This window comes from Dipodomys merriami, unplaced genomic scaffold (assembly GCF_024711535.1).
Source record: "Dipodomys merriami isolate MVZ:Mamm:240054 unplaced genomic scaffold, mDipMer1.0.p SCAF_7, whole genome shotgun sequence".
Classification (NCBI taxonomy): Eukaryota; Metazoa; Chordata; class Mammalia; order Rodentia; family Heteromyidae; genus Dipodomys; species Dipodomys merriami.
Window position 1 is genome coordinate 14,972,148 of NW_027206290.1, and position 27,549 is coordinate 14,999,696.

Sequence of the window (27,549 nt, forward strand, 5' to 3'; positions counted from 1 at the left end):
AATTTAAAAAGAGAAAACACTCAAGTCAAGGAGTCAGGCTGCTGTCTCAGACACTTAGGAAGGACCTGTGGCAATAGAGAAAAAGTACTGAGTGAAATAAGCCTGGGTGAAAACTAAGTTTTGTCACATTCTGACTGCCTGATCTCAGGCAAGTTGGTAAACTCTGAGAGCTTAAAAACTTCCTTCATTCAATGTTTTTATTTATGCCAGTTCTGGAGATTGAACTCAGGGCCTGGGCATTGTTCCTTGGCTTCTTTGCTCAAAGTTGGTGCCCTACCACTTGAGACACATCTCCACTTTTGGACTTTTTTTCTTTGCTGATGAGTTGGAGATGAAAGTCTCATGGACTTTTCTGCCTTGGCTGACTTCAAATTGTGATCCTCAAATCTTAGCCTCCTGAGTAGCTGGGATTACAGGTGTGAGCCATTGGCACCTGGCCAGCTTTTCTGAATATGGGAAAATATCAGAAGGTTCCTCTGAGAGGACTCTCTTGAACATTAAATGGGATAACTTCTAAGGCATTTGGCCCATCACAAGCACCCAGTAAATATTCCTTCCTTTCTATTTCTCCAACAGAAAGAAGGATCTTTAGTGACCAGAATTTCCAACACCACCCAGAAAGTTGGTCTTGTATGTAGTTTATGTGTTTTTATCACTTCTTCCCTTGGAAGATTCTTCTTTCCAGATGTTGTCTAATCCCCTACAAGTTACACATGTTCTCTTCAGTCATCAATTTCTCAGGGAAACCTGTATGTTAAGGAATAACTATGCACAATCCCTCTCATTTACCAAATATGATTCAAAGAAGAATTCACACTTTGAATGGTGGACCATGCAGGCAAATATCACTTCTCTGCACTCCTGAAGCTGGGATCCTGTGTTGTATTACCTGTGCAAGCAAGCATCTCCATCTCCCCTGGACTTCGAGAGCTAAGATGCCAAAGTTCATGTAGCATTCCTCCACCTGGCTAGAAGTCTGCCACACATATCATGTGTATTCGTAGAACTGTATCATTCATCTTCAGGTCTGCAATGCCCTAGAACCTATTCTACACTTACAATAATCCTCAGCAGCATTTCTTAGAGCCTCAAATATTTTGAGTAGTGAACACATGCTGCCTTTCTCCTTGGGAATCCACTGTCTTAAAACCTGCTTCCCCCCCCCTTTGAAAGCTAAAACCTGAGATTAAAGGAATATCTGGGGCTAGCAGCAAATTGCTCTATGCTTTTTCTCTATTGCCATAACCTAGGGCACTACCCACCCACCCAAGGACATCTTGCGAAAGCACACACAGGGTGTGCTTGGCCAGTGCCTGGAGGGTTCTATGCTTAGTAACCATGTTGTGAGGCTGACCACAAGTGTGGGAGGTGGTGGCTCTGTCTGCCTCAGGTAACAAAATCGATGGTGATGACTAAGTTACAGGAGAAGGTATCTCTTAATCTATGAGAAGCTCCTCCTCTGCTCTGACACATCTCTCTCTTTCTTTTTAGAGGAAATAGGAGCAAGTTTAGGCAAGGACCTGAACAAGGGAACTATTTTTTTGTTACTTAACTTACTCATTACCAAACTGTCCTTAACAAACTGGAGTTCACAATTGCTGGAAACACAAATAATCAGGCTACATCTCAAAATGTATCTAAGAGGCAGATTCACAGTCAGTTGTTAGGGGGAAGTCCAGAAGACAAATACTTAACCATCAAGACTGATTTCACAGAAGGATATGCTCTGCTATCTTTGAAAATAATGGCCTTTAGGCCAAGAGTGGTGGCAGATGCCTGTAATTCCAGAGAAGTTGGAGGCTATCTGGGTCCACAAAGAGAGACCCTGTCTCAAAAAAAAAAACAGAAGAATGGCCTTTGGAAATGCACCCTCTGCTCTACTTATGTGGCCCTGTACACGGGCATCAGTTACAAACTTCTAACAAAGCTCTACTTTACTCATCTTCTAATGGAAGATCTTCTAAATGGAAATAAAATGCTCTACACAGGGCTGTTTATAAATATCAGCTTAGATCCTGCATACTAACTAACCCAAGATGTATGTTCCATACATAATCCCAACCTTTCCTTATGTCTCCCTAGTACTGGGGCTGAAGAGCAACTAGTATTGGTCTTTAGAAACAGCGTTTTTAACCTAGTTGATTCATCCTTTGGGGTACTTGAGTACCTGACCCCTGAGCTGGGCAATCCTACTATTCAGAGATGCCGGAAACCAAAGCAAAAATCCCTCATGGCCCATTATTAGCTGTATGCAAAGTGGCAAGGCCATGAAAGAAAAGGCCATCTGAGTGCATTCTTGAATGGTCACTGGCCATGTAAGTCAGAATATTGGGCAGCATCCATCTTTTTGATGTGTGTGTGTGTGTGTGTGTGTGTGTGTGTGTGTGTGTGTGTGTGTGTGCACCAGTTCTGGGCCTGGGTGCTGTCCTTCAGCTTTTTTGCTCAAGATTAATGTTCTACCCCTTGAACCACAGCTCTACAGCTTTTTGGGTAATTAATTGGAAATAAGAGTCTCATGGACTTTTCTGCTTGGGATAGCTTTGAACCACAATCCTCAGATCTCAGCCTACTGAGTAATTAGGATTACAAGCATGAGGTAATTATGCCCAGATAGGATGGATCTTTTTAATTTCATTACCATAATAGTATATGAAATGAAAAAAAACCTCAAGAAAACCATGCTGAAGACATGGCTTAGATGGTAGAATGTCTGCATAACAATGTTAGCACAGGGCCTTGTATTCAAACCCAGTACCACCAAAAGAAACATAAAAATATAGAGAATATTCTCTAGAGAACAAGGCTGAGTCTTTCTACGATTATTAAATTGGAAGTTACTATAATGATGGTGCTTAGCATAAGGAATACTTACAATTTATTAAGTACTTACCAAGTGGTAAACATCATGCTGAGCTTTAAACAAACATCTTATATTTTATTTCAGATTGTCAGCCCAACTGCTAGACTCTTTCCTTATACTTAATTCCTGTGACCTGCAAATAAATAAAAAGCTGACATAAGTAAATGGCTTCAGTTTGTCTACAGACTCTATAGACTCTACTGTGTCCAAATCAAATTCATTCTAAATTGTGAGTGTGGTATGTGTGACTTCTGGCAGTTAAGAGACAGGTATTTCCAGAAATAAAACACAAGAGTTAGAGATTCATTCTTGATTTCTTGAATCTGGAGCCAGCCCATTTTTTTCAAATTTCTTATTTGATGCCAGCCCATTTGATAGTGACTTACAGTTAGTATATTTCATATTGCTCAATTATCTCTAGAAGATGGATTGTAGGGTGGGGTGGGAGAGGTGCCTTCCAATCCTTTCCAGTGAAATGTTTCTGTGTCAGCACAAGACAAGAAGTTCTGTAAGGTAAGGGATTTAGATAGAAATGCCTAGCTTCCTGTGGACAGATGCCAGATAGAGGAAATAAACAGATATGGTTCCCATTGGATACGAATGCCCTAAGAAAAATGTGTTTCCTATCAGGCTGCCAAGGCAATGACAGCTGCTCACAACATCGATTGGGGAGGAAAAGAAGGAGAGAGGGAGACAGAGTGAGATTTGGGGAATAGATAAAATAGAAAATAAGAACAAGCTATCCCCCATTTCATTGATAAGGCATAAACACCTAAAACTAACACTAAGTGGTGGCTCTGATTCTTAAAGTCTAGTCTACCTCACAATTTAATAGACATCAGGGTGCTCTTTCCAGAAATTTCACAGGTCATTGGAGTTACCAAATGCTGGATCAGGGAGGGTTCTTTGAAATGGGCAGTCGAGAGCTTACAACTGATCATGTACATATTGTCCTCTTTGGTATTCCTAGGATCAGCCTAGATGGCACTTTAACAAATTGGTAATGTTTTAAAGATTTGAAGACCACATAAAATTTCAAATCTCTGGAGCCAAGTGTAGTAACTCACATCTGCAATCTGATTTGGGAGGCAGCGGTAGGACCCCCAAACTTGAGACCTTGTCCGAAAAATAAAAGGTTTTATTTTGGCCAGTACATAAATCTATGCTACTTCTTTAAAATAAAAAGGCAGGCCTTTCACCTTGCAAACACTTACTTCCCCTTAGAGGGTCTCCAATATCAAGGCAGGCGAAGTATTAGTACTAATCCTCTATATGGCATTTTGTTACCTCAGTGAAACCTTGGGTGTAAGTCCCCTGAGCTAGGATAATCCCATTATGTTATACTCAGGAAGCCAAGGCAAAAACGTCTTAGCTTGAGGCACAAAGCTCCCAGTTGCCTCTGTAGGCAGAGTACTAATACCATGACAGGTTAGCCCATTGCACACGGTCCTAGCTGACCTCTCTTGCCCAGTACTCCAAAAGGAATCCTGTGGTCTAGCCACACCAGCCTGACTGTCCTCATCTATGGTCAAAGCTCTGTTCTTTCTGTCCCCAAAGTCCTCTGCTACAAGATTCTTCCTCGAGCTGTCAGACTCACATTAGTACCCCCACTTTAACTCCTCAGGCAATGAGATCTCCACACTGCACCATGTGCCTACCTCTTCTGCACACTTTAGAGTCTACCAGGGGAAGTTCAATGTTAAAGTCTTCCTCAGTGTTAATTAATGTGAATGTTAAAGTTCAATGTTAAGGTCACTAGTGCTTACCACTGGGCCAGGAACATATATATACATATATAATATATATGTATATAATTTTATTGTTATCATTGTTTTGTACACAGGGGTTGCCATTTCATATGTCAGGTAATGAGTACATTTTGGTTTTGGACAATGTTACCCCTTCCTTCACTTTCTTCCAACTTCTCCCTCCCATCCCTGCCCACAGATGCATAGTTCATTTTCCACGTAGTAGTGAATAAAGTTGAAATTCTGACTCATTCTCAAGAAGTCTGTCCTTACCCTTACTGAAGCAGGCAGACAGGGACTGCCTGACCCATGTAGCTTCAGTAGATAGAAGAAGAGCCCAAGCTCTGCCCCACTACTCTGCCACAGTGCTTTAAAGTCGCTTTGTCAACTTATTTGTATTAATGCCTTTTTTTCCCTATCAACATGCATCAACTGTTTCCCTTGTAACAGTAAGCAATTCTCACAAGTTGGAGAAGTTTCCATTGACTTACCAATTATTTTTCTGAGGCACATCTTCTAGACTATCTGGGTAAATAGAAGGCAGGCCTGGACGCCTAGGGTAGAGCAAACAACCCGGGCCAGTGGATAAAACCTTTCTGAACCAAGATGCCTAGGAACAGATCCTGTTCAGTATTAAGTAGTGGTCGCCTGTACCACTGTTTCGTCATTTAGGTAAGAAAAGATGTTACCAAGAGGACCTGCCTCTGCTTGGTGGGGCAGTGAATAATGGAGACAATTCGCAGCATGTGGGCCAGGCATAAGGTGAGCCCTTTACAAATGTTCGTTTCTGTTCCTATTTGGGAGGAGGACAGAAGACTTTGTCCTGGGTACCGTTTTACTATCTGCTTCTCCTTTCCTAAGGTCCGCATGAAGTTGACATAGTCCAGGGAGGATAAGCAGCTTACCCAAGGATAGGAGGACCTCCTAAGGAAGAAGCTAAGAAGGGATTTGATCAAGAGGATGAGATCAGGAGAAATCAGTCAGCTGTAGCATGTGTCCAGTGGGAAGATTAGGGAGCTCAAACCCTTGTGAACTTTCCCCTGAGAGACAATTCCACGTCCTCTCTCGGGTGTGCAAGGTTGTGAAAACAAATGCCACCTTCTGACACAGATTCCCGCCCGGCCCCTTCCACCCGGCCCGGCGCCTGGGCGTACCCCCTCAATCTGGCACGAAGCATCAACCCGCTGCCTGGCTGGGGAGGCCGAGTCAACAGCGAGGTGGATGGGAAAAGTGACACAATCGGGACCCGTCGCCCGGAACGCCAGACTCCCACGCCGCGCGGGGCAGCCTCGGGCCCTCCGGGGGTGTGGTGCTGGTGCTGGTGCTGGTGGCGGCGGCGGCGTGGCTGCGGTCTCCCCGGCCGCGCGCGCGCGCCCGCAACACTCCAGGCCCCGCGTGGCCGAGGCCCGGGCCTGGGCGGCCGAGGCTCACTTTTCAGGAAAGCCGTGGTTGTGCGGCGGTAGCCGGGCCGGCTCCCCGGGCAGCCGCCGCCGCCGCCGCCCCCCAGAGATCCATGATGGAGTCTTGGAAGACTATCACCAAATATGGGCCGGGGCTGGAAACGTCCAGCGCCGCGCGCCGCCGGAAACCTCCGGTCTTGGCAACGCGGGCTGGGCGCACGCAGGCCGGGCGGCCGGCAGGGGGCGGCGGGGGCGGCGGCCGCGGCAGCAGGCGCCCGCAGTGCTCGCGCTTCTCTGGCCGACCCTGGTGGCCCCCCGGCCCGCGTCCTCTCGCCCGCGTCCCCCCTTGCCTGCGGGCTCCACGGGGATGCTGGGCCGAGAGGGCCCCACCTGGTATCTGCCACTCAGTTCCTTGCTGTCGGGGCCACCCGAATCCCGGCTTTCCGGGGCGCCCCGGGAGATAATGGAGTACTAACGACAGTGAAAATGGGGGCAGGCAGGGGAAACGAGATGGCTCAAGGGTGCTCACGGAAAGCTGTCCTCTTGCAGAGACTACATACATTGTTCATTAAAGTGGCCATAAAAAAAAGTTGAGTTGTGGGACTGAGTGTGCAGGCTGATCCTGGGGACACACGTACACAGACAGCTAGTACAGACTAGGGGCGTCCGGGGTAGAGGGTGTCAGGGTGTGACCACCCGTCTCCCAGCTAGCAACACCATCACCTAAGGACTTGTTCAAAGGTAACGAATCTGAACTCTAGGGCGGGGCCTAGCAATCCCGCTTTCAACCAACCCTCCAGGTACTTGTGTAGCACGCCCCTAAGTTAGAACCAGTGGACCTAGGGGTGGGGAGCCGGAGTAGCCGAGTATGGGGTTCTGACTCTGCTCAGTTGCTGCCTGACAGTGAAACCTTTGAGTGACCTACAGTTCATTGGTAGCTGTTAGTGAAAGGTCCCCCATAACTCAGCCCCAAGCTAGGAGCTGCAGGGGACACGCAGCCCCTTCTCCGTGGTTTGTAGCCCCAGTGAAACTAGGTGGTCCGTTACCCCTCCTTCCTGCACCCATATAGCGTTAGAGGGACGTAGCAGAGAGTAGAATTAGTACCCGAAGCAACACTTACCCACACCATTTGCATATTTCTCTTCCTATCTGTGAACCGATCAGCAGCACTCAGCCTGCGGCGAGAAGGCGACTGGACGTCTGGGGTCTCCGGGCCATTCTGGGGCTGGACGCGAGGAGCCACTATTTCTTTTGCCCAAACAAAGCAGGACAGAGCACAAGCACGACGGCTACACCAACTTCTCCGGTTCCCCTCACTCCAGGAACTGTAGCTCCCGCTTCCCACCCCCGCCTACCCCACATCCTTTGCTTTCCACGGGCTGCTGACGGGGAAGTTCTCTTAAATTTCATCTCCAAGATTCCCCAGTTGAAATCCAAAAGAACAAAACCTGCACACTCTCATTAGAAAGCTTTAATCTGATTTTTAAAGGAATCTCTGGAATGGCCTGCCTGTTTAAACGTTGTGCAGAGACTGGACCTCTCTGTCTCTCCATCCCCCACCCCCCACACCATAGAGAAACAAGGTGTATGCCATCTGTGCAATTTTATTTTAAATCCTGATAGATTGCGTGAAAAACAAGGAATTCCAAAGAATTTCATGCTCTGGGAACAGAAGTTAAGTCTATATTTAACAACATTTGAAGCTGTCAAGAATGCTTTGTGGTTGGATAACAGAGGCAGAAAAATGTTAAAAACGCAGGCTACTGCTATACCCAAATATGGAAATATTGTTACGTCTGGTGTCTGATTCACCATCTGGAAATACTTACAACCATGAAGTCAAATAGAAAGGACGCCACAACAGCAGCCAGGAACCCTCCTCTCTCTCCCTCTCCCTCTCTCCCCCCCTCCTCTGTATTTGTGTGTGTATTTCTCCATCACCTCTTCCACTGAACTCTCCTTCTTACTCCCTCTCCTCCCCCCATTTGTGTGTGTATTTCTCCATCACCTCTTCCCCCTCAGTGCTTTGTACATAGCCTACTTCCCTTTAGCCCCCAAGGACACAATGAACCTCTAAGGCAGGGAGGAAAATGAAAATGTGTTCTCATAGATGAAATAGCTTGACTAAGGGATAGGGCCCAGACTTTTCTCCCTTTATTTGCATAACACCTGACAATCCATTGTCTAGAAAAGTCCCCACCCCCTCTTTGAGACTTTTGAATGAATGAACTTAACTCTCCCCTCCATTGGAGTTTTTGTCCCACTAGGTCTTTATTGCGCTCATCAGAATCTTTCACAGAAAAATCAGCATCAAGGCCTTCTTAAGCCAGCCTTTTAAAATTTAGAAAATTAGGCTGTATGTATTAAAAAAAGGAAGAATAGCTATTCCAGAGCACATAAAAAATGGAACCTGATGTAATTATTTGTTTTATTAATTAAAATGTCCAAGGAAGACAGGTGTTTTTTTTCTTTTCAAGGGAAGTTTACCAATTACACTATTGGTGATGTTCACGTAATTTGCTTTTGTAAGAGATCTTCTGTGTGCCTTGCATGTGGAGCTGTATCTTAAACATCGCTTTGCATTTTTCTTCAACAAGTCTACACTCTAAACTCTTATTTCTTCACGTGGGGAGAAAGGCATTGCAATTCACTTATTGAAATGGAAGGCTTCCAAGTGGTCCCAAGGAAAGGATTTAACAGACCCCTGCAAAACTTCCAGCTTTAAGGAGTCTCCTTTTTCCTGACATCTACCGGGCTAATGGTACTAACTGGAGTGTGTTTGGGTCTGGCAGTGTTCGCAGGTGGTGAGTTCAGGCCAAATCACTGCACTGGCGGTCCCCTGGTCTTCTGGCTCAGCAGCTCAGTTCGGCCGAGCAAGCCTGGGAGGGCTTACCCTCTCTCCCGCATCCGTGAGGAAGTGTAAGTCAGCCTCCCAGAGAACTCCCAGCGCTCGTTTCCTCTAGGACTTCCAACTCAGGCAGTGGGCTGGAACTAAAGTGGGAACCTCCAAAAACAAACAAGCACAACATACCAAAAAAGGGAGGCGGTGGTGGGGGAAGACCTCGGCCTGGGACTGTGCCAGACCCTGAAGGAAGTTGATCACCCTTCCCCCACCCCCTCTCATTCATAAATGCCACCGTGGGTATTAATTTGCAATACACTTAACTTGGCTAATAAACATCATACCAGAGCTTTGGGACTTGATCCGAGCATGCCTCTTTGAAGTCCACAAATAGATTCTTGGCTTAGAGTGACCGACTCCCCCTCCCCGTTGGGCTCTCCATAGATCACTTGAATCTCACCTTCCCTGTAAACACGCAAACAATATGCTTTCCCGAGGGAGGGGTTCGGTGGCTGCCCGGTCAGCTGGGCATCACCACACAAAACGACTTTTGTTCCTCCCTCTCAGGTCCTCCCACCTTCCCAGTCCAGGCAAAGGTCTGAGTAACATCCTCTCCCTTGCCCCCTTACGACGACCCTTCGATCACCAACGCGTCTCAAACTTCCCTCCCTAGTGGAAGCCGTTAAAGTGGAAAAAACGCACTGTTTTCTCTATGGGTCCGAGGCCAAAAAAGAAAAAAAAGAAGAAGAAGAAGAAAAAAAAAAAAGGTGCAATGGAGCCAGGGGAGGTGCTTGGCAGCAGCCCGCGCCAACCAACATTCCTGAGATGTTTGAGAATTCTGGAACGCGCAGACAGAGCCGACGTCACTGCAACACGCGGCGCCGCCGCTGGCCGGCATATAAAGGCGGGCCCGGGGCGCCTGGGCAGACCGCGATCGAGAGCGTCCTGGAGCTGCTCCCGTGCCTTCCGCGCCTCCTGTGTGCCAGGACCCCAGGAGAAGGACGCCCGCAGCCGCTCTCCGCCTGGCTCTTCGCCTCTCTGTCCACCCGGCCCTCCGCCTCGCGGCTCCGATCCATCTGCTCGGGGCCTGTCCGCTGCGCGCCGGCTTCTGGCTGTCTTGGCCGCCGCGCTCTCCCCGGTTCCTCCTGCGCGCCACAATGAGCTCCAGCACCGCCAGGACGCTCGCCGTCACCGTCACCCTTCTCCACTTGACCAGGCTGGTGAGTTGGACCTTTGGGCCACCGCTTTTCTGTCCACTTTCGAATCCCCTTCCTTTGGCTCACGTTATCCATGGCAGGAAAGGCTAGGTTAAAAAGTTTGGGGTGGTGGGGGGGAAGGGGGCCTTTTGGAGGTAGCTGTTTCTTTAAGCACCCCCCCTCCTGAGAAATGGGGGGGATGTAAGGGGGGACTCTCAGTGGGTTGCAGCCGCCAGGGTGGCCAGGCCGGCTGGACGCGATCAGAATCTCCCTGTCCACTCGAGTCGAGGGACCCCGGTCTTTTCCTCGAGCCACTTTGGCGCCTCTTCTCACCCGCACCGACACTCACGCGTTTCTTCTCCCGCTTTCCAGGCTCTCTCCACCTGCCCTGCCGCCTGCCACTGCCCCCTGGAGGCACCGAAGTGCGCCCCGGGCGTCGGGCTGGTCCGGGACGGCTGCGGCTGCTGTAAAGTTTGCGCCAAGCAACTCAACGAAGACTGCAGCAAGATGCAGCCTTGCGACCACACCAAGGGGCTGGAATGCAATTTCGGCGCCAGTTCCACCGCTCTGAAGGGGATCTGCAGAGGTAAGATGCTTGCGGCTTGGCCCCTTTAAAAAAATAATAGTCCCCATAGTCCAGAAGTTTAGTAATTTTGAGACCATGTATGGTGATGCTTTGTTGTTGGTAGCTTGGCAGAAAGGCACATGATTTCAGCAGTCTGGAATGCAATTCAGTGTGTCTGGGCCCAACGAAAAGCGCATACGGAAAAGTGATTCCTGACTAACTTATTGTTCTGGTCTGGAGTCTCTCCGGAGAATTGTTAGGGAACTTTACCATACATTGAATTTTAATAGCAGGAAAAAAAAATATGTATGCGTCCAAGGCCCTGCTTGGGACTCTTCACTTCATGCTCTTTCTCTTTCGATGATCTTTGCAGCTCAGTCAGAGGGCAGACCCTGTGAATATAACTCCAGAATCTACCAGAACGGGGAAAGCTTCCAACCCAACTGTAAACATCAGTGCACATGTATCGATGGCGCCGTGGGCTGCCTGCCGCTCTGTCCCGAAGAACTCTCTCTCCCCAACTTGGGCTGCCCCAACCCCCGCTTGGTGAAAGTGGCCGGGCAGTGCTGTGAGCAGTGGGTGTGTGACGAGGTTGGTACCGTGGACGACCAGGACGACCAGGACGATCGCGATGGCCTGGAGGACCTCCTCAGCCAGGGGCTGGGCTTAGATGCCTCCGAGCTGGAGTTAACGAGAAACAATGAATTAATTGCGGTTGGGAAAGGCAGCTCGCTGAAGCGGCTCCCTGGTAAGTAGGGACGGAACCCTGAGGAGCAAGTCCTGAAGTGCTTTCCTAGTTAGAAGTTTTTGTAGAAATGAACGTGTGAGTCTGTGTATGCCCGCGGGCCTCTGAACAGTCTTCCTTTCTGTCTCTGTCTGTAGTCTTCAGCATGGAACCTCGGATCCTTTACAACAACCCTGTGCATGGCCAGAAATGTATCGTTCAAACAACTTCATGGTCCCAGTGCTCCAAGACCTGTGGAACTGGTATGTCCACACGAGTCACCAATGACAACCCTGAATGCCGCCTGGTGAAAGAAACCCGGATTTGTGAAGTGAGGCCTTGTGGACAATCCGTGTACAGCAGCCTGAAAGTAAGTTTCTTTGGGGACCTGTGCATTGATCCCCAGCAAGTAGGCAGGATAAGGACCCCCTTTCAGAAAGAGAGAAAGGAGGAAAGAAAGAAAGAAAGAAAGAAAGAAAGAAAGAAAGAAAGAAAGAAAGAAAGAAAGAAAGAAAGAAAGAAAGAAAGAAAGAAAGAAGGAAGTAAAGAAAGAGAGAAAGAAAGGGAGAAAGAAAGAAAGAAAGCCCATTCCTCATATTCTTTTCTTTTCCCCCCTTCCCTCTTTCTTGCAGAAGGGCAAGAAATGCAGTAAAACCAAGAAATCTCCCGAACCAGTCAGGTTTACTTACGCTGGATGTTCCAGTGTGAAGAAATACCGGCCCAAGTACTGTGGCTCCTGTGTGGATGGCCGGTGCTGCACACCCCAGCAGACCAGGACGGTGAAGATGAGGTTCCGCTGCGAAGATGGGGAGACATTTTCCAAGAACGTCATGATGATACAGTCCTGCAGATGCAACTACAACTGCCCGCAGGCCAACGAGGCAGCGATTCCTTTCTACAGGCTATTCAACGACATACACAAATTTAGGGACTAAATGCTATCTGGGTTACTGGCAGGATGGAAAGGAGGAGAGAGGTGTGTGAGAGGATCACGGAGACATGGGTGGGGGCGGTGGGGTGAAGGGGACTCATTGTAGAAGGAATACCTTGCTCATTCTTGGAATGGCATGAAGTATTTCCAAACTGCTAAGGGGGCTGGTGGGATGGACACTTAATGCAACCGCGATTGAAGAATACTTCGCTTCATAGTATTGGAGCACATGTTACTGCTTCATTTTGGAGCTCGTGGTGTTGATTGATGACTTTCTGTTTTCTGTTTGTAAATTATTTGCTAAACGTATTTTTTTTCCCTCTAGGCTTTTGTTTCCCCCTTTGATTTCTGCGATTGTAATAGAGATAAGACTAGTTGGGCAGTGAACGCTTTGTTTGTTGTATGTCAGGAGTAAACTGGAAGGGCCTTCCATCCCTTCCAGAATGGGGGAGACACTCTGTGAGTGTCCCAGAGAGGCAGCTACCTGCACTCTTAACTGCAAACAGAAATCAGGTGTTTTAAGACTGAATGTTTTATTTATCAAAATGTAGCTTCTGGGGAGGGAGGGGAAATGTAATACTGGAATAATTTGTAAATGATTTTAATTTTATATTCAGTGAAAAGAATTTATTTATGGAATTAATCATTTAATAAAGAAATATTTACCTAATATCAGTGTATGGTATTCAGTATTTTTAGAAACTATCTGAAGTTATTAGGAACAGTGTGGTTCCAATAAATCCAACAGGATTTTTCAAGTGCTTAGCAGGTGTCAGGAACTATTCTAGGTACCTAGATAGCAGTGAGCTAACTTCTGAAAGAAAATTGCATAATAATTGCCTTTAAATTTTTTAAGAGAAAAATTGCTTATAAGGCCATCTAATTGATAGACAGGTATTGAGCTGGGCATCAGTGGCTCACTCTTGTAATCCTAGCTATTCAGGGGGATGAGATCTGAGGATCATGGTTCAAAGCCAGCCCAGGCAGAAAAGTCTGTGAGACTCTTACCTCCAATAAACTACTCAGAAAAGTCCAGATGTGGCACTGTGGCTCAACTGGTAGAGCACTAAGAGGCTCAGGGACAGAACCCAAGCCCTAAGTTCAGGCTCCAGGACTGGTTTGTGGTTTTGTTTTTGTTTTTTTTTAATTTAAAGACAAGTATTGAGTATAAGCATTGTGTGAAGGATACAAGAAAGAAGCTGAAACTCAATTTGTGATTTCAATTGAATACAATGCTTTACTTTCATAAGAATTCAAAGTTTAAAGTCTCCACTCTGTGAGCAAGGTGTGGTAAGTCATTATGAAAATATGTCATATGCCTGCCCACCTCTAAATCCATGGGAGAGATGGACTACAATTGAAGAGTGTATTATAAAAGATTGCTTGTGTAAAACTTTATATTTTTCCAATATCATTCTTAAGAAATAAGACAGCTACTTAAAATTCACCCTTGATTGGTATTAGAGACAAAGATCTCAAGATCTATGGGAGTCTGGTTTCAATAGATGAGTTTGAAGCAAGGATTTGTGTTAATCTTAATAAGCTGATGATGCAAAGGAATGCGAGGAATTTCAAGTACTTTTCCAATAGCTGATTCAGAACCCAGCCACCCCACCCCCTTTCTTTTTATAATATACATTATATTGATGGGAGAGGGAGCAGTTTGATAAAGCTGGCTCTCCAGAAGGTCAAAGGCTAGACACAGAGCATTCCTAAAAGAAAAGGACTCAGCCAAAGGTCTAGGAGAGGTGGAGAAGGCTCCATCAATGTTTGTGAAAATGGTAGTAGCCTGTGTTAGAAAAATCTACATCTTTAGAAAACACTAACAATAAACCTTTTATAGAGAGTTTTCCTTTCACATCAATCCTGGCTCCTGTTCAAATCCATAGTGAGATATTTCAGCCTGCACTTGGTTAAGAGAGTACTTGAATTTTTTTTAGCCACAAGAAGAAAATGCTTGAAGAATGGGGGAAGAGGCCAGCTCCTGGGATTCTGTAGGACATTTTTCAAAACAGATTAATACTGATGCTCTCAGGAAGACTTTCAGAAAAAACATTACTTAAGCATCTGTTTTATGCCTTATGAAATCATAGAGGAATACATATACCCTCTTCTGCTAGGAATACCTATACTGTCTCTGCTTTGAACAATATCTTGACTGAAACACCACAAGTTGTAACTTTCAGAATAACCAGTTGTTCTCACCTCAGGAACTTAAACGTAGAATATTCTCGGGTTAAAATACCATCTGGCTCAATCCTAGGTGCAGTTAAACTTGCCATTGCAACACAACATGTGAAACATAATAAAGGTGTGAGGTTTTTGTGGTGCAATGTTGTTGAACAGACACTGAAATCTAGGCAAGATTTATACATTCCCAAGCACCAGTCTGAGGTTATTGCTTTCCAACTCTTAGGGCCAACAAATTGCTTCTCATGCTGAGACCTAGAAGCAATATTTTATACATTGTTTAAGTGTGTGGGCAGGTAATATTTTTTCCCAAATTAGCTCAGATATGAAACAAAATCTACTATAGGAAAACATTGGATCTTTGAGTCAATTCAATCTCATCCCAGTAAATAAAATGCAGGTAACTGCCAAGTGCCAAATCTATTTATAGTAGGAGTGCTCGATTAGTTAAAATAAAAGAGGAAAAATAGCCGGGGGCCAGTGGCTCAGCTACTAAGGAGGCTGAGATCTGAGGATCATGGTTCAAAGCCAGCCCACACAGGAAAGTCCATGAGACTCTTATCTCCAATAAACCACTCAGAAAACTGGAAGTGGCACTGTGGCTCAAGTGGTAGAGCGTTAGCCTTGAGCTGAAGAGCTGAGAGACAGGGCCCAGGCCCAGGGTTCAAGCCCCATGACCGACCAAAAAAAAAAAAAATAACATAAAGGAAAAATAAAGTAGAAGTGAATGTCCATTTGTCTAGCTATAGAAAATTCTGAAAAATTAAAAGTAATTGATAGTAAAATTATAACATTTAGAATATATCTGTGCCTGGAATGGAGCTCTGCCTACTTCAACTAGTGAGAAAGCAAAAGTCATGCAGCAAGCATTCTGTAAAATATAATGTATATAACCCTAACATCATTGCCAAGCACAATCTATATAGATATTTGGTTGTTCTGACTTTCCAATTCTGGTATGTCTTTTGGGTAGAAATTTAACAACTAAGGTTTCTAGGAGGACTCAGAATCTCAGGCATTCTGTGAATTCTAAGAAATACTCTAGGAGACATTTGTGGTCCAGTAAGTGGTCCTAATGTGATAGTGTTTCACGTGAACATTATGTACTGTCCACTCCACAAAGAGACACAAGAGAGTCAAAATTAGCAAAGCATATTTTAGGGTTATTTTTTCCAGTAGTTGGAACATATTTTCTCTATTCACTATGTCTTCTCCCAGTCTTCTGGCACTATTTGAAAGTTGGTTGAGCAATAGCATGAGTTCAATATGACCACAGTAGAGTAGAGCTGTGTCTTGGGCAAAATGGCAGGTAATTCGGGAGTGTGTGTGTGTGGGGGAAGCTCTCACCGGAATCAAGAGACCTGTCTTTTATGATACCAGTTCTGCCCTTATGTTACCAGGGAACTCTGGGGAAAATTCTGGATCATTCTCTTATATGTTAATGTGGAAAAGAAATCACTTACAGCGTTTTTGTCAATTTTTTTTTTTTAATTTATGTACTCTTTGGTGTGGTGAATTTCATGCTTTACAAAGTGTCTCCTCAAGTATAGGGAGAAATTCCCAGATCTTTCTGTGGTCAAATGTACTCATATCCATGAAGTCTTTGAAATGATAATGCTCTTTACCCTCCAAAGCACCCTGGATTACAGGTGTCCGTCCCCGCAATATCTCTGTAGACAGGTACATACTTGTAACTCACTGAATAGCTCTCATATCTGTGCTGCATTAAGTCCCTGACATAAAGACAGATGCTTTAAGAACAGAACACATATTGCAGCATGACAATGATGCATGTATCCCAGGAATAAATTATATGCATTTGTGCAAATTTCATCAGTGCTGGGTAATACTCACTGCAATCTTGTAAAATACAATTCACTTAACAATTACTCAGATACATTCATTAGTTCTTTGTAGTTCTGCATATTTTGTTCCTATATTCTTCTGAATCCACCCCTTTTTCTGCTCCAGTGCAAATGTCCACATCTAAGCCACCACCATTGCCTAAATTACTGAAGTGGCTTCTTCACTCATAATATAATGTATTTTCCAGAGGTGGCTATGATGGTATTTCTCACTGCACTTGACCTTCTGTAATGTGACCCTTTGCTCGATAATCAATAGGTATGGTCTATTTCTCCACCTTCCCAAATGTGGATAAGTCTTTGACTGCTTTGATTAATAAATACGGAGGAGGGGCTGGGAAGGTGGCTCAGTGGTAAAGTGCTTGCCTCACATGCATGAACCCCTGGGTTCGATTCCTCAGTACTACATAAGCAGAAAAGGCTGGAAGTGGCACCGTGGCTCAAGTGGTAGAGCTAGTGCTAGCCTTGAGCTGAATAGCTCAGGGACAGCACCCAGGCCTAGAGTTCAAGCCCCATGACAGACCCTCCCCCCCCATTTTTTTTTTTAATACAGAAGAAGAAATGCAATGTGATGGCAGGTCCAAGTGGAGCTCTAGATAGGAGCTCTTATCCCTTTTCTCTTGGAAAAAAGCATCCTTGATAACAGCAGGCTGTGAGAAGCCCAAATCCGAGATGTAGGCCCTAGAGGAAAACTTGCCCTGTGGGGAATGAGAAGGATCAGGTAGCACGAGGACATAATGTTTGCATATTAGAAACCATCTTGGAAGTGGATCCTCTAGCTTCAATCATATTGGCTAATATTTCATGAACTGCTCCATTGTGTCCTTTCATCTGATCCAAAAGGTAGTGAAAAAAGTAATGTGGCAATCTGGAGGTGGTAAGTTTGGAGCTTGATTATGCATCAATACAAAACCAAAACATCATTTGTTTCCATTCTTGTCCTCCAACAACCCATTCTCCTAACAAGAACCCAAATAACTCTTTTAAAATGTAAATCAGAATATGTCAATCCTCGGCTTAAAGGCTCTAATGGCTTCTTGTTAGTCTTGGAATAAGGTTCAGCTTCTTTTCTGGCACACAAGTCCTGGCACTTGCCTACCTGTTACCAGGCACCCACATGCACTATAGTTCCAATGGCCTGTGCCATTTCCTTAGAAAAAAGCCAAGCAAGTTGCTCCCAGGTCCTTTTGCATTCTGCCTGAGCGAGAATCCTTCCCCAGTAGATCTCAACACAAATGCTATCTTCCCACTTCCTCACTATCCAGCTAAAGTACTTCATTACATCAAGAACTTTGATTTTCATCACATCCTTAGTACTGCCTGATAAGTTCATATATCAATATGAACACATATATATATAAGAATTATTTAACATATATATTGTTCCCTTTCCAGAATAAATTCTATAAGAGCAGAAAATTTTGCCTGTCTTTTTTTTTTTTTTAGCCACCATAAAAGCATGCCTGGCATAAAATCCATGCTTATGAATATAAAAAATAAATGTTAAAACTAAATCAGGGAATGGTCCCTCCATGGCCCAAAACCTTTCTTATTTTAGCTCATCTTGAATTTTTCCCAACCCAAGGGTTAATCATTTGTTCATTCATTTTTTTCTTTCACTCATATATCCAGTCAATAGATACTTGAATGGCATCACAATATCCCAAGCATGGTGATGTGTAGTAGTTGATGAAAAAGTATCATTCCTTTACATTGTAATTAGAGAGGCATAATGAGCAAAAATTAGTTTAATCTACTTATTTAATGGGGGGAAAATTGAAGTTGAACTAGGCTCAGCTGCAAGTAATAGAAAACCCAAGTAACACAGGCCTCAGCCACATAGTTTATTCCACCTTCATGCAAAAATCCAGGTAGGGAGCACAAAGTCAACTTGTGAGACTAAAGTTTTAGCTTCAGACTAAAGCTCCTTCCATCTTATAGCTTCGCCACACACAGTCTCAGTTCCTTAGCTTCCTTCATAGCACATGGCCTCACTCACTTTGCTGCCAGAAATGTCATTTATATTCCATGTTGCCATGCACTCAGCTAAAACCCAGACATCTTACTACTACAGAAAGGAAAATAGCCAATGTTTCATGCAGGGTAAAACTGAAGTCCAAATTTCTGCCTTCCTTTGAAAACTTCGTAACATGGACAATGGAGGGATTTGGTTCCTTCCTTCCTTCCTTCCTTCCTTCCTTCCTTCCTTCCTTCCTTCCTTCCTTCCTTCCTTCCTTCCTTCCTTCCTTCCTTCCTTCCTTCCTTCCTCCCTCCCTCCCTCCCTCCCTCCCTCCCTCCTTCCCCTTCCTCCCACCCTCTATGTCTGTCTGTCTGTCTCTTTTTTTTTTTTTTTGTCAGTCATGGGGCTTGAACTCTGGGCCTTGGCACTGGGCCTGGGCTCTTTGGCTCAAAGCTAGTGTTCTACCACTTGAGCCACAGCACCATTTCTGGGTTTCTGGTGGTTTATTGGAGTCTCATGGGCTTTCCTTCCCCAGGCTGGATGTGAACCCTGATCCTCAGATCTCAGTCTCCTTAGTAGCTAGGATTACAGGTATGAGCCACCAATGCCAGCAGGGCTATCATTTCTACATGGCAATTCTTGCACAGTATGAACTGAACTGCAAATTTCCCCTCTAAAGTAAGCACTACATAGTGGGCATATAGAGAGTGATGGAGAACAGATGTAAGGAAGGAGATGCTAGAAGAGGTGAAGAACTGGAAGAGATGTTCTTTATAAGTCCAGGATTTTTTCACAACCTAGACCACTTCTTAAGTGCCTAGAAAAATAATTTGAGACATGGTAATACTATTACAAACCCAGAAAAAGAACAAACCACCCTGCTGCTGAAAATGTACCCATCACTCATTTCCTTCTAGAATTCCAGTCTGTGTATTTTTGTGGAGCAACGTACCTCTTTCATTTATAATACCATGTCACATTTTCCAACTGACATTGGATAGGTTAATCAAATACATACTACTGTATCCTGAACCTGACTGAATATAACCACCTATTTTTATAGTTTCCAATGAGACTCCTTAGGGGAGATTTCTGCAGATAATTAAGGAATTTGCTTTAAGATTTTAAAAAGGCTGAGAATCCCACTTTCAAATGAAAATTACTTATCACTGAGAGGGTTTCAAGAAACCCATGAGAAGTGTTGGACTTGCCTAGGTTGTTATATAAAGTTGGCCAGTTAGTAACAGAGTGAAAGTCGATGTCAAAGGATTTATTCTCTTGAGTTTCTCCTGACAGGAAATTGGGACACAGGAAGGCACAGGAGGTCTGGCTGTGAGACAGGTTCTTGCTGTAATGTGGCTCCTGAGACTTCCGCCAATGGATTTCCTATAGGTGAGTCATCATTACCAGTCTCATGCCAAGGAAGGCACTTTCCTGCTTAAACCAAGAACAGCTTCCCATGGTTTGGATCTTCTGGTAAGGAGACTTGCTAGTGACTATAAAGGAGCTCATCCACAGTAGTGTTTAAATACTGGGCTCACAGACTATACTTTTTGAGAGATCCCTTCTGTATTCCAAAATTAGTTTGTTCTTGGAAAGAAGCCTATGTTTTATTTAAGATGATACTTGGACATTCAAGATTTTTTTTAATGTTTTGGTTTGCATTTAAAAAAGGAAGGCATACTTACACAAATTACTATTGTAAGAAATACGGAAAGTCAAAAATTAAAATCCCCAGTAAATCTCCTTATCTCTCCTCTCTCTCTCTTCCTCTCTCTCTCTCTCTCTCTCTCTCTCTCTCTCTCTCTCTCTCTCTCTCTCTCTCACTTTTCTGCACAAACATTGTTAAGCACATAATATATGTGCTCATAGATTTTGGTGCATGAAGAACCTGGAATTTATTAATAAGTAGATAATAATCAATATCTTGGTGCCAGTATTGGGCTTGAACTCAGGGTCTGGGAGCTGTCCCTTAGCTTTTTAGATCAAAATTGGCCCTCTACCACTTGAGCCACAGCTCCATTTATGGCTTTTGCGAGTATATTAGAAATAAGAGTCTCATGGACTTTTCTGCCTGGGCTGACTTTGAACTACAAATATCAACCTCCTGAATAACTAGAATTAGAGGTGTGAGCCACCAGCAACCAGCTGCTAATCAATAAAAATTTAAAATTAAACAATACATAAAAATTTACATTTATTGTTACCATGTGATGTTGGTACAGGGAGTTCTCCCTCAGTCTTTGTCAGAGTTTTATAGACTTTCATTCTCTAAATGATGTGAGAATTTTTACTTAAATACTTGGTGTATAGAGCGTTCTTAGCTGCCTGTCCCACAGCCTTGTTCACTTCTCTTGAATCACTGCATTGAAAGCTCCAGAAAAAAGGTAGCCTACATAATAAAAAGAGATCAGGAAAGGAAATGCTTGTCTCCTCTGCTGGATATCACCCCACTTTGGGCAAGAAGGGGGCAGTAACACACTGAGGATGGTGGAGTGCCCTGAGCTGCTTTCACACAGGCCTGACTCCAGCAGACATCCAAGTCCTCTTGTAGCTATAATAATGAACTTCCTTTTTGGTTGAGTTATTTTGACTAGGCATCTGTACCTGCAACTAAAACCATTCTAACAAATAATACTTGGCTATTTTGGATGCATATGGACTTTCTTTTTATTTTTTTCAAGTGATGGCTATTTCCAAAGAAGAAAGTACCTGTGAATAAATGAATCAACAAAGATTTGGCAGGGATATAATTCTTTCATTCATGTACCCGATGTTTACTGAGTATATAGCATATGACAGATGGCCAGTTAGACGTGGCTGATAAGCCAGGAAATAAGAAGACATATTCACTGGCCTCCACTATGTCACATCTAGTAACAACGGCCCTGCATACAAATAATTCTAGTACACAAGAGCAGCACCAGAGTATATAGATGTTTTTTGAAGCCTAAGAGGCAGTCAGAGAAAGCTTTAGAAAATCAGAATTGGGTCTTGTAGGACAAATAGGAATTTGCAATTTGGGGTACCTTCAAAACTGGAAAAAAGATCACAGTATTTAAGCTGAAGGGTGTTCTGAAAGTCAGCAAACTTATAATCTCTTACAAGACCTGACTAGTAAGAGCTATTCTGCCTCTGTGGCTACTAAGAAAGAAAAGCAATGCTCAGCAGGAAGCTAGGGAAGATGTGCCCTGGCTCTGAGGACAGGCCTGTCTCTTCCATTGTGTTGCTTTTGGATATCCCCTAATACCACTGTAATGAGAACTGCCAGCCTACAGACAGGGAGTTAATCTTGGTACACCAGATAGAGCTGGGAAAAGTGGAGGGAGCCAGTGTCTCAGGCTGGAAGGACCCTACTGATGGGCCATCCGAAGCAGTGCCCGTGATTGCTTAAATCCAGCAACAAAGGCAAAAAGCCCAGAAATAAGAGGCCTGTATGCTAGTTACCACCACCTGACACGTGTTTATGTCACAAGTCACATTCCACAGGAGGCCACCCCTTCGTGGCTTCTGGCTCCTCCTGGGATATGCTTGTATTTACCACTGGCTGTACATGCCATTCTTGTCCAGGACTCTAAAGTCTGAGGTAATGTGGCATGTCATTATATGGCTTGGGATAGCTCCCTGTCTGGATCCTTGAACTTCATGTAATTCTCCAGAGTTAAAAGGACTGTCATGATGGCACTCACAGTCCAAGTGAATATTAGACAATTTAATTGTCTACATTCTATACAGGCAAGAATGACTAAATACTTTGTAGTGTGTTAGTTGAGTAATGAAAGTAAAGGATTTGGATCATATTGTTAAGTAACACCTTTATCTAAGCCACTTCAGGTGTTTCATTTGCTCCTGAGAATATGTTTGGCCCCTATGGACACCCCAGACTCTGCCTAGAAGCTGTATTTACTCTTCATATTTACTGGTGTCAGAGGCCTGGTCCCTGGCTCACTTAGCAGACACTGCCGTTTAAATAACTAGGACATGGCAGTGATTCAACACCAGCAACAGGAACCACTGCTGTTTGGGGTGAGGAATAGCAAAGCCAAAAAAAGAAAAGGAAAAAAAATCTTCTGTAACATTAGACAGATTGTTGGAAAAATGTTTCTGAATTTCAGCCAAAACGCCAAGATTAGCAGTCACAAAGCATTCGTTTTATAATAAATATTTGGCCCCAAGTGCCCAACCATTCATTTACATACATTTACATGCATCTCTATATCTCTATGCACATGTACACACGCACAAAGACACACACACAACCCACAGGGCTGTTGTATATATTCCTGTGTACATTCCAGGCAAGGTAAAGGAGTAAGGGGGGCACAGTTGATCAAGGATTTACCATCAACAGAGTGTAGAAATTAACACCAATTTTGTCATGTGTCCATTCTGAAAGGCTGCTGTTTTGCTAAAATGTGAGAACATAGTTGAGAAGCTGATTGCTTTTTATCTCTTAGAACAAAAAGGCACACTTGGATACAAATACACAAGAATCCCAGTATACAGCATAAAATCTTGTTCATAACTCAAACCATTAGCCCTATCGGTCTGGAAAGCATACAGTTTTAGCCAATGAAGGCATCATTATTCAGACTTACTGTAGAAGTATCATTGGATAATTCTGTCTACAATGAAGACAATAATTGAGATAATTTTCAATTTTATATCAGTGTGTTAATGAGTAAGCAACAGATTCATAAACATACCTGAACTCTAGAAAATATTGTCTCAAGGACAAACATAGTCAGGCAACCCCCAGGAAAGAGTCAGAACACACACTCTCTCTTTCTATATCTCTCTCTCCATCTCTCTCTTCCTCTCCCTCTCTCTTCCTCTCTCTGTCTCTGTCTCTCTGTCTCTCTCTGCCTCTCTGTCCCTCTGTCTCTCTCTGTCTCTCTCTGTCTCTGTTTCTCTGTCTCTGTCTCTGTCTCTGTCTCTGTCTCTGTCTCTGTCTGTCTCTCTCTCTCTCTCTCACACACACACACACACACACACACACACTTTCCTCCGGTATCTGGTTTTGAATTAAAGGCTTCATGCTTGCTCACTCATCTGATGCTCTACCACTTGAGCCATGCTTCCAAGCCCAGGTTTGTGGTGCATCAGGTAGATAATCCTGAAATGTCTCAAATAATCACAAATTTTCCTGAAATGTCCCAAATGAACACAAATTATGCTGTTGTTACTTGTGTGACATGTTTAAAACGGTATTTCTATTTTTATTGTTTTTTTTTTTTAATTTTTGGACAGTCCTGGAACTTGAACTCAGGGCCTGGGCACTGTCCCTGAGCTTCTTTTTCTCAAGGCTAGCACTCTACCACTTGGGCCGCAGTGCCACTTCTGTTTTTTTCTGTTTATGTGGTGCTGAGGAATTGAACCCAGGACTTCATGCCTGCTAGGCAAGCCACATTCCAACCCTCTGTTTTTATTGTTAAGTCACAGGGGAGCCTGGCCTCCCAGGTTTCAGACCTGCTATCCACCCAGCTTAGAGGCTGAGTTCTATTGCAGCTATGGGCTTGGTACTCTGTGTCCACTCTGACAGTCTGGCAATGAAAACTGTTCCTTGCCAGGGTGGTAGAGATTCTAATCACTACTTTCTTCACTGCCTGAGCACCTTTCTCAGCAGGATCACTCCAGACCTTTCCCTCTCCATAACTTTTTCTTGGGACCATATACCCCCAAATAGTCAGCTTGTAACACATGCTTCCAAGTACTGGAGTTGAGAACTAATCTGTGGTGAACTGGTAAAGTGAGAATTGATTTATTTATCCTATCAACTCTACAGTATTGGTGGGCTAGAATTATCCACGACAAAAGTATTTATACCATAAGAATGTTCACAAATGGTAAGAGAGATCCCTTTCCAAGAATCAGTTGATATTCATTTTTCAGTCCAGCAAGAGAGTTGGTCCAAAAAACTATTACCTACTGAGGAAATTCCAGAGATCTCAAATGATGAAGGAACTATTTTTCAAATAATAGATTTAAATAATCAAACTAATGGCTTAACCTCTTCTGACATTGGAGTAATTCAACTAGAGAGTTGGATAATCACAATTAGAAGCTAAAACAGAGAGTAATGAAACTTTGGATGGAATGATTAAAATGTTCTATCTACAACTGTAAGACTTAGTTGCTATACTCCTTAGACATTAAAAAAAATGGGCCCAATGGTCTTTTAGAGGGGGAAATATATCTTCCTCACAATTGCTAGGTTCATGATGGAGCCTCCATGATTTAAAAAAAAAAAAAGCATACAACTCTATTTCTGCTAAATGTTATGTGGCAGGAAATAATGAAACAAGAAATAATAAATATCTGTAGTTTCATTTCATGCTTAATAAATCATCATGGAGACTTATTGTTGAAATAAAAATGTTGGATCCAATTGTAATAAAGTGGAGATGACACGGAAAATTCTGTTGTTCATGTTCTTCTCCTTGTCTCTGTATTTTTAGAGGTGAGGGTATTCTTTCCTCTTAGGAACTACTGTAGAAGAAGGTCAGAAATTCCTGTGTAGAATTTATACTTTGCGTCAGGGAAGAAAGGAGAATATAAGTGCGTGTGACCATCCTGCTTTTTGCTGTTTCTTCCATGTCAAGGAGTTATAAAAGGTTAGTCTGCCCTGAGCCCCAGTCAGCATAAAAGAGAACTAATATTTAGGCCAGAATTAAAAAAAAAACTTGGTAGAATATATGAAATTTGTTTTTTTTTCTTCCTCAAACTGCATTTACTTAGTTAAAAGTCTCTTTCTTGTCGTATTCCTGCATTTGAACCTACTGTCATAGAAAAAAAATTTTTTTTTGGATCGGGTCGTGGCGTCTGAACTCTGGGCCTGGGCGCTGTCCCTCAGCTCTTCAGCTCAATGCTAGCATTCTACTACTTGAGCCACAGTGCCACTTCTGGCATTTTTCTTTTTGCTTATGTGGTACTGAGCCCAGGGCTTCATGCATGCAAGGCAAGCGCTCTACCACTAAGCCACCTTCCCAGCCCCTGTCATAGAAATTTTAAGCAATGCATTTTATATATTTATATTTGTGATACATTTATATCTATGTCATGTGTATTATAAAGTTCTATTTTCACACAATTATTAGGGGTTCTAACTATATCAATAAATATAGACCTTCTAATTTTTTTAAAGGGTAAGATAGGAACTCTACTTAAAACATTATGTAATTGTATTCATTATTTATTTTGTGTGTGTGTGTGTGTGTGTGTGTGTGTGTGTGTGTGTGTGTGTGTGTGTGTGTGTACTGGGGTTTGAACTGTGGACTAGGGCACTGTCCCTTCTCTCAATGCAAACACGTTACTACTTGAATCACATCTCTATTTCTATCTTCTTGGTGATTAATTGGAAATAAGTGTTTCATAGACTTATATGCGTGGGTTGGCTTTGAATGGTGACCTTCAGATCTCAACCTCCTGAGTAACTAGGATTACAGAATGAGCCACCAGTACCCAGCGAAATATGATGTGGTTTATTCAGACTTCCTTATTAGAGCATAAAAATGTTTCCAATATTTTTGGTTTCTTTTGTTATTAAAAAATAGAAGCAGCTAGGCAATTCTCAACAATTTTATGTTGTTTTACGTTAAGAAACAGGTTTTTCAGAAATGAGAAAATATATTAAAAAGATACCAGTAGTCCCAGCAAGAGGATAGAGTTTCTTGAATGAAATGAAAAAGAACAATAGGTTATTCACTCACAGAGAAATAAAGAGCAGGATCCATCTGTCATACTTCTATTGGAGATAAGGCTATCCAGATTCTCCAAATTTTCTCAAGATGATATCTGATAGAAATAAATGGGCTAATGAAAGAAGATGCTTTATGTTGTAATTTGTTTCAGTCTCCTACGTCAATCACCTGAAGCTGGAGATTGAGATAGCTCTCAATCTATCCTTCCCAGATATGAATGTCTAATATTATACAGTTTTATGCCAAGAGGGTCTCCTCCCTTGGATCAATATAGACATTAGGTGTTGGAATTACTGAATAGTCTCACTTTAGACATAAATCTAGAAGATTATACTTCACATTAATATCTTATGTGATTGACTACAGAGTGTGCAAGTATAATATAAATAATGTCTGTAGAATTGTGTGGTATTTCATAATAGAAATTAAAGAAAGCTGCGCAGCATAGAGCTATGTTGTTTACAACAAAGGAAAAAAGACTTTTCAGAGATGATGAAAGAACACATTATGCTTTCAAATTTTCTACTACTTATCTGTAGAAATATACAATTACTGATAACATTAATTTTAAAGAGGAAAGATTACCTAGGATGAGAAACTTCTCTTTAAAATTACTTTTTTTTCCCCCTCCCATTCCAGTCTGAACTATTTTGGCTTTTCCTATTTGTAGTTTAGCTCATGTTGTTGAAAAATGAGTCCTGAAGATTGCTTATTGCTTACTGTCATTATTTACTGGATGAGTTAAGTGATTTCGTCAGTGCTACTGCTTAACAAAGCCATACTTATACCCTATTAAAAATGTAGATTTATAGGTTTTTAAATGGAATTTCTGGGCAAAATAATTTGATATGTTCTACCAAAAATTTTGATGGATATTGATAAAATGTTTTTCAGAAAGGCTTTTATAAATTATTTTTTCATCATTTGTCTATGAAACTATTCATTTACCTCTAACATTTTATGATCTTGTCATTAATTATAATGTCTCCAATAAATTAACAGACATTGTGTGTTATTGCCATGCATCTTGTATTTCCTGAAGTCCATTAAGACTAATCTTCATTGTGTATTTAACATATATTTGTGTTGTTTTTCTTTTAAAATTTCCTGTTTACTTGAAACTACTACAGCAGGAGGGGGGGGAATACTAGAACTCGTTAACATAGGTAGGAACTTTCTGAGGGGACTTGACAAACAGGATTGTATCAAGCTTGGAAGTTTCTCAAATCCTCAGATTTGAATTTTTAAAAATGCTATCGCATATGTATCATTGGAAATCTATTTCTACCCTGATCATACTTTTATGATCCTTATATATTGCTTTATGAATTTCTTTGAAAGTATTTAGTACATGCTGGGGTTTAAAATGTCTACAAATTGCTTATATTTAACTAGACAAATGGGTGAATATACATGTAGGAAGACTGCATATGTTGCAGATTATTGCATATATTATCATATATACAAATAATAATTTCTGGATGATAGGAGTATGCCTGTTTTTTATTTTTACCATGTACTTTTCTGAACCTTTAAAATATGGAACATTTACTACTTTCCCAATCAGA

At 42.9% G+C, this 27,549-nt stretch overlaps 1 protein-coding gene and 1 long non-coding RNA gene across 3 annotated transcripts in view; one reads left to right on the plus strand and one right to left on the minus strand.

Annotated features, from left to right (window-relative positions):
• The window catches only part of LOC138816749 (uncharacterized), a 65,163-nt gene extending 57,841 nt beyond the window's left edge, over positions 1 to 7,322 (minus strand). For both annotated transcript variants that reach the window (XR_011368726.1, XR_011368725.1), the window contains exons 1-2: positions 7,129 to 7,322; positions 2,891 to 2,993 (exon numbers count right to left, since the gene is read on the minus strand). This is a non-coding gene — a long non-coding RNA (uncharacterized lncRNA). The remainder of the gene's footprint in view (positions 1 to 2,890; positions 2,994 to 7,128) is intronic.
• Positions 7,323 to 9,793: 2,471 nt separating this feature from the next.
• On the plus strand, positions 9,794 to 12,912 carry Ccn1 (cellular communication network factor 1). The gene is made up of 5 exons (XM_070007492.1): positions 9,794 to 10,070; positions 10,419 to 10,632; positions 10,985 to 11,359; positions 11,494 to 11,705; positions 11,968 to 12,912. The coding sequence occupies exons 1-5, from the start codon at positions 10,008 to 10,010 to the stop codon at positions 12,268 to 12,270; spliced, it is 1,167 nt and encodes a 388-aa protein (XP_069863593.1). The 5' UTR covers positions 9,794 to 10,007; the 3' UTR covers positions 12,271 to 12,912.
• Positions 12,913 to 27,549: the final 14,637 nt, after the last annotated feature.

Bases quoted from the DNA above. Each gene is read 5' to 3' on its own strand.
- Ccn1 (XM_070007492.1), top strand. From the start codon at position 10,008: ATGAGCTCCAGCACCGCCAGGACGCTCGCCGTCACCGTCACCCTTCTC. The intron at 10,071-10,418 runs GTGAGTTGGACC...CCCGCTTTCCAG, and splicing joins TTCTCCACTTGACCAGGCTG to GCTCTCTCCACCTGCCCTGC. The intron at 11,706-11,967 runs GTAAGTTTCTTT...TCTTTCTTGCAG, and splicing joins CCGTGTACAGCAGCCTGAAA to AAGGGCAAGAAATGCAGTAA.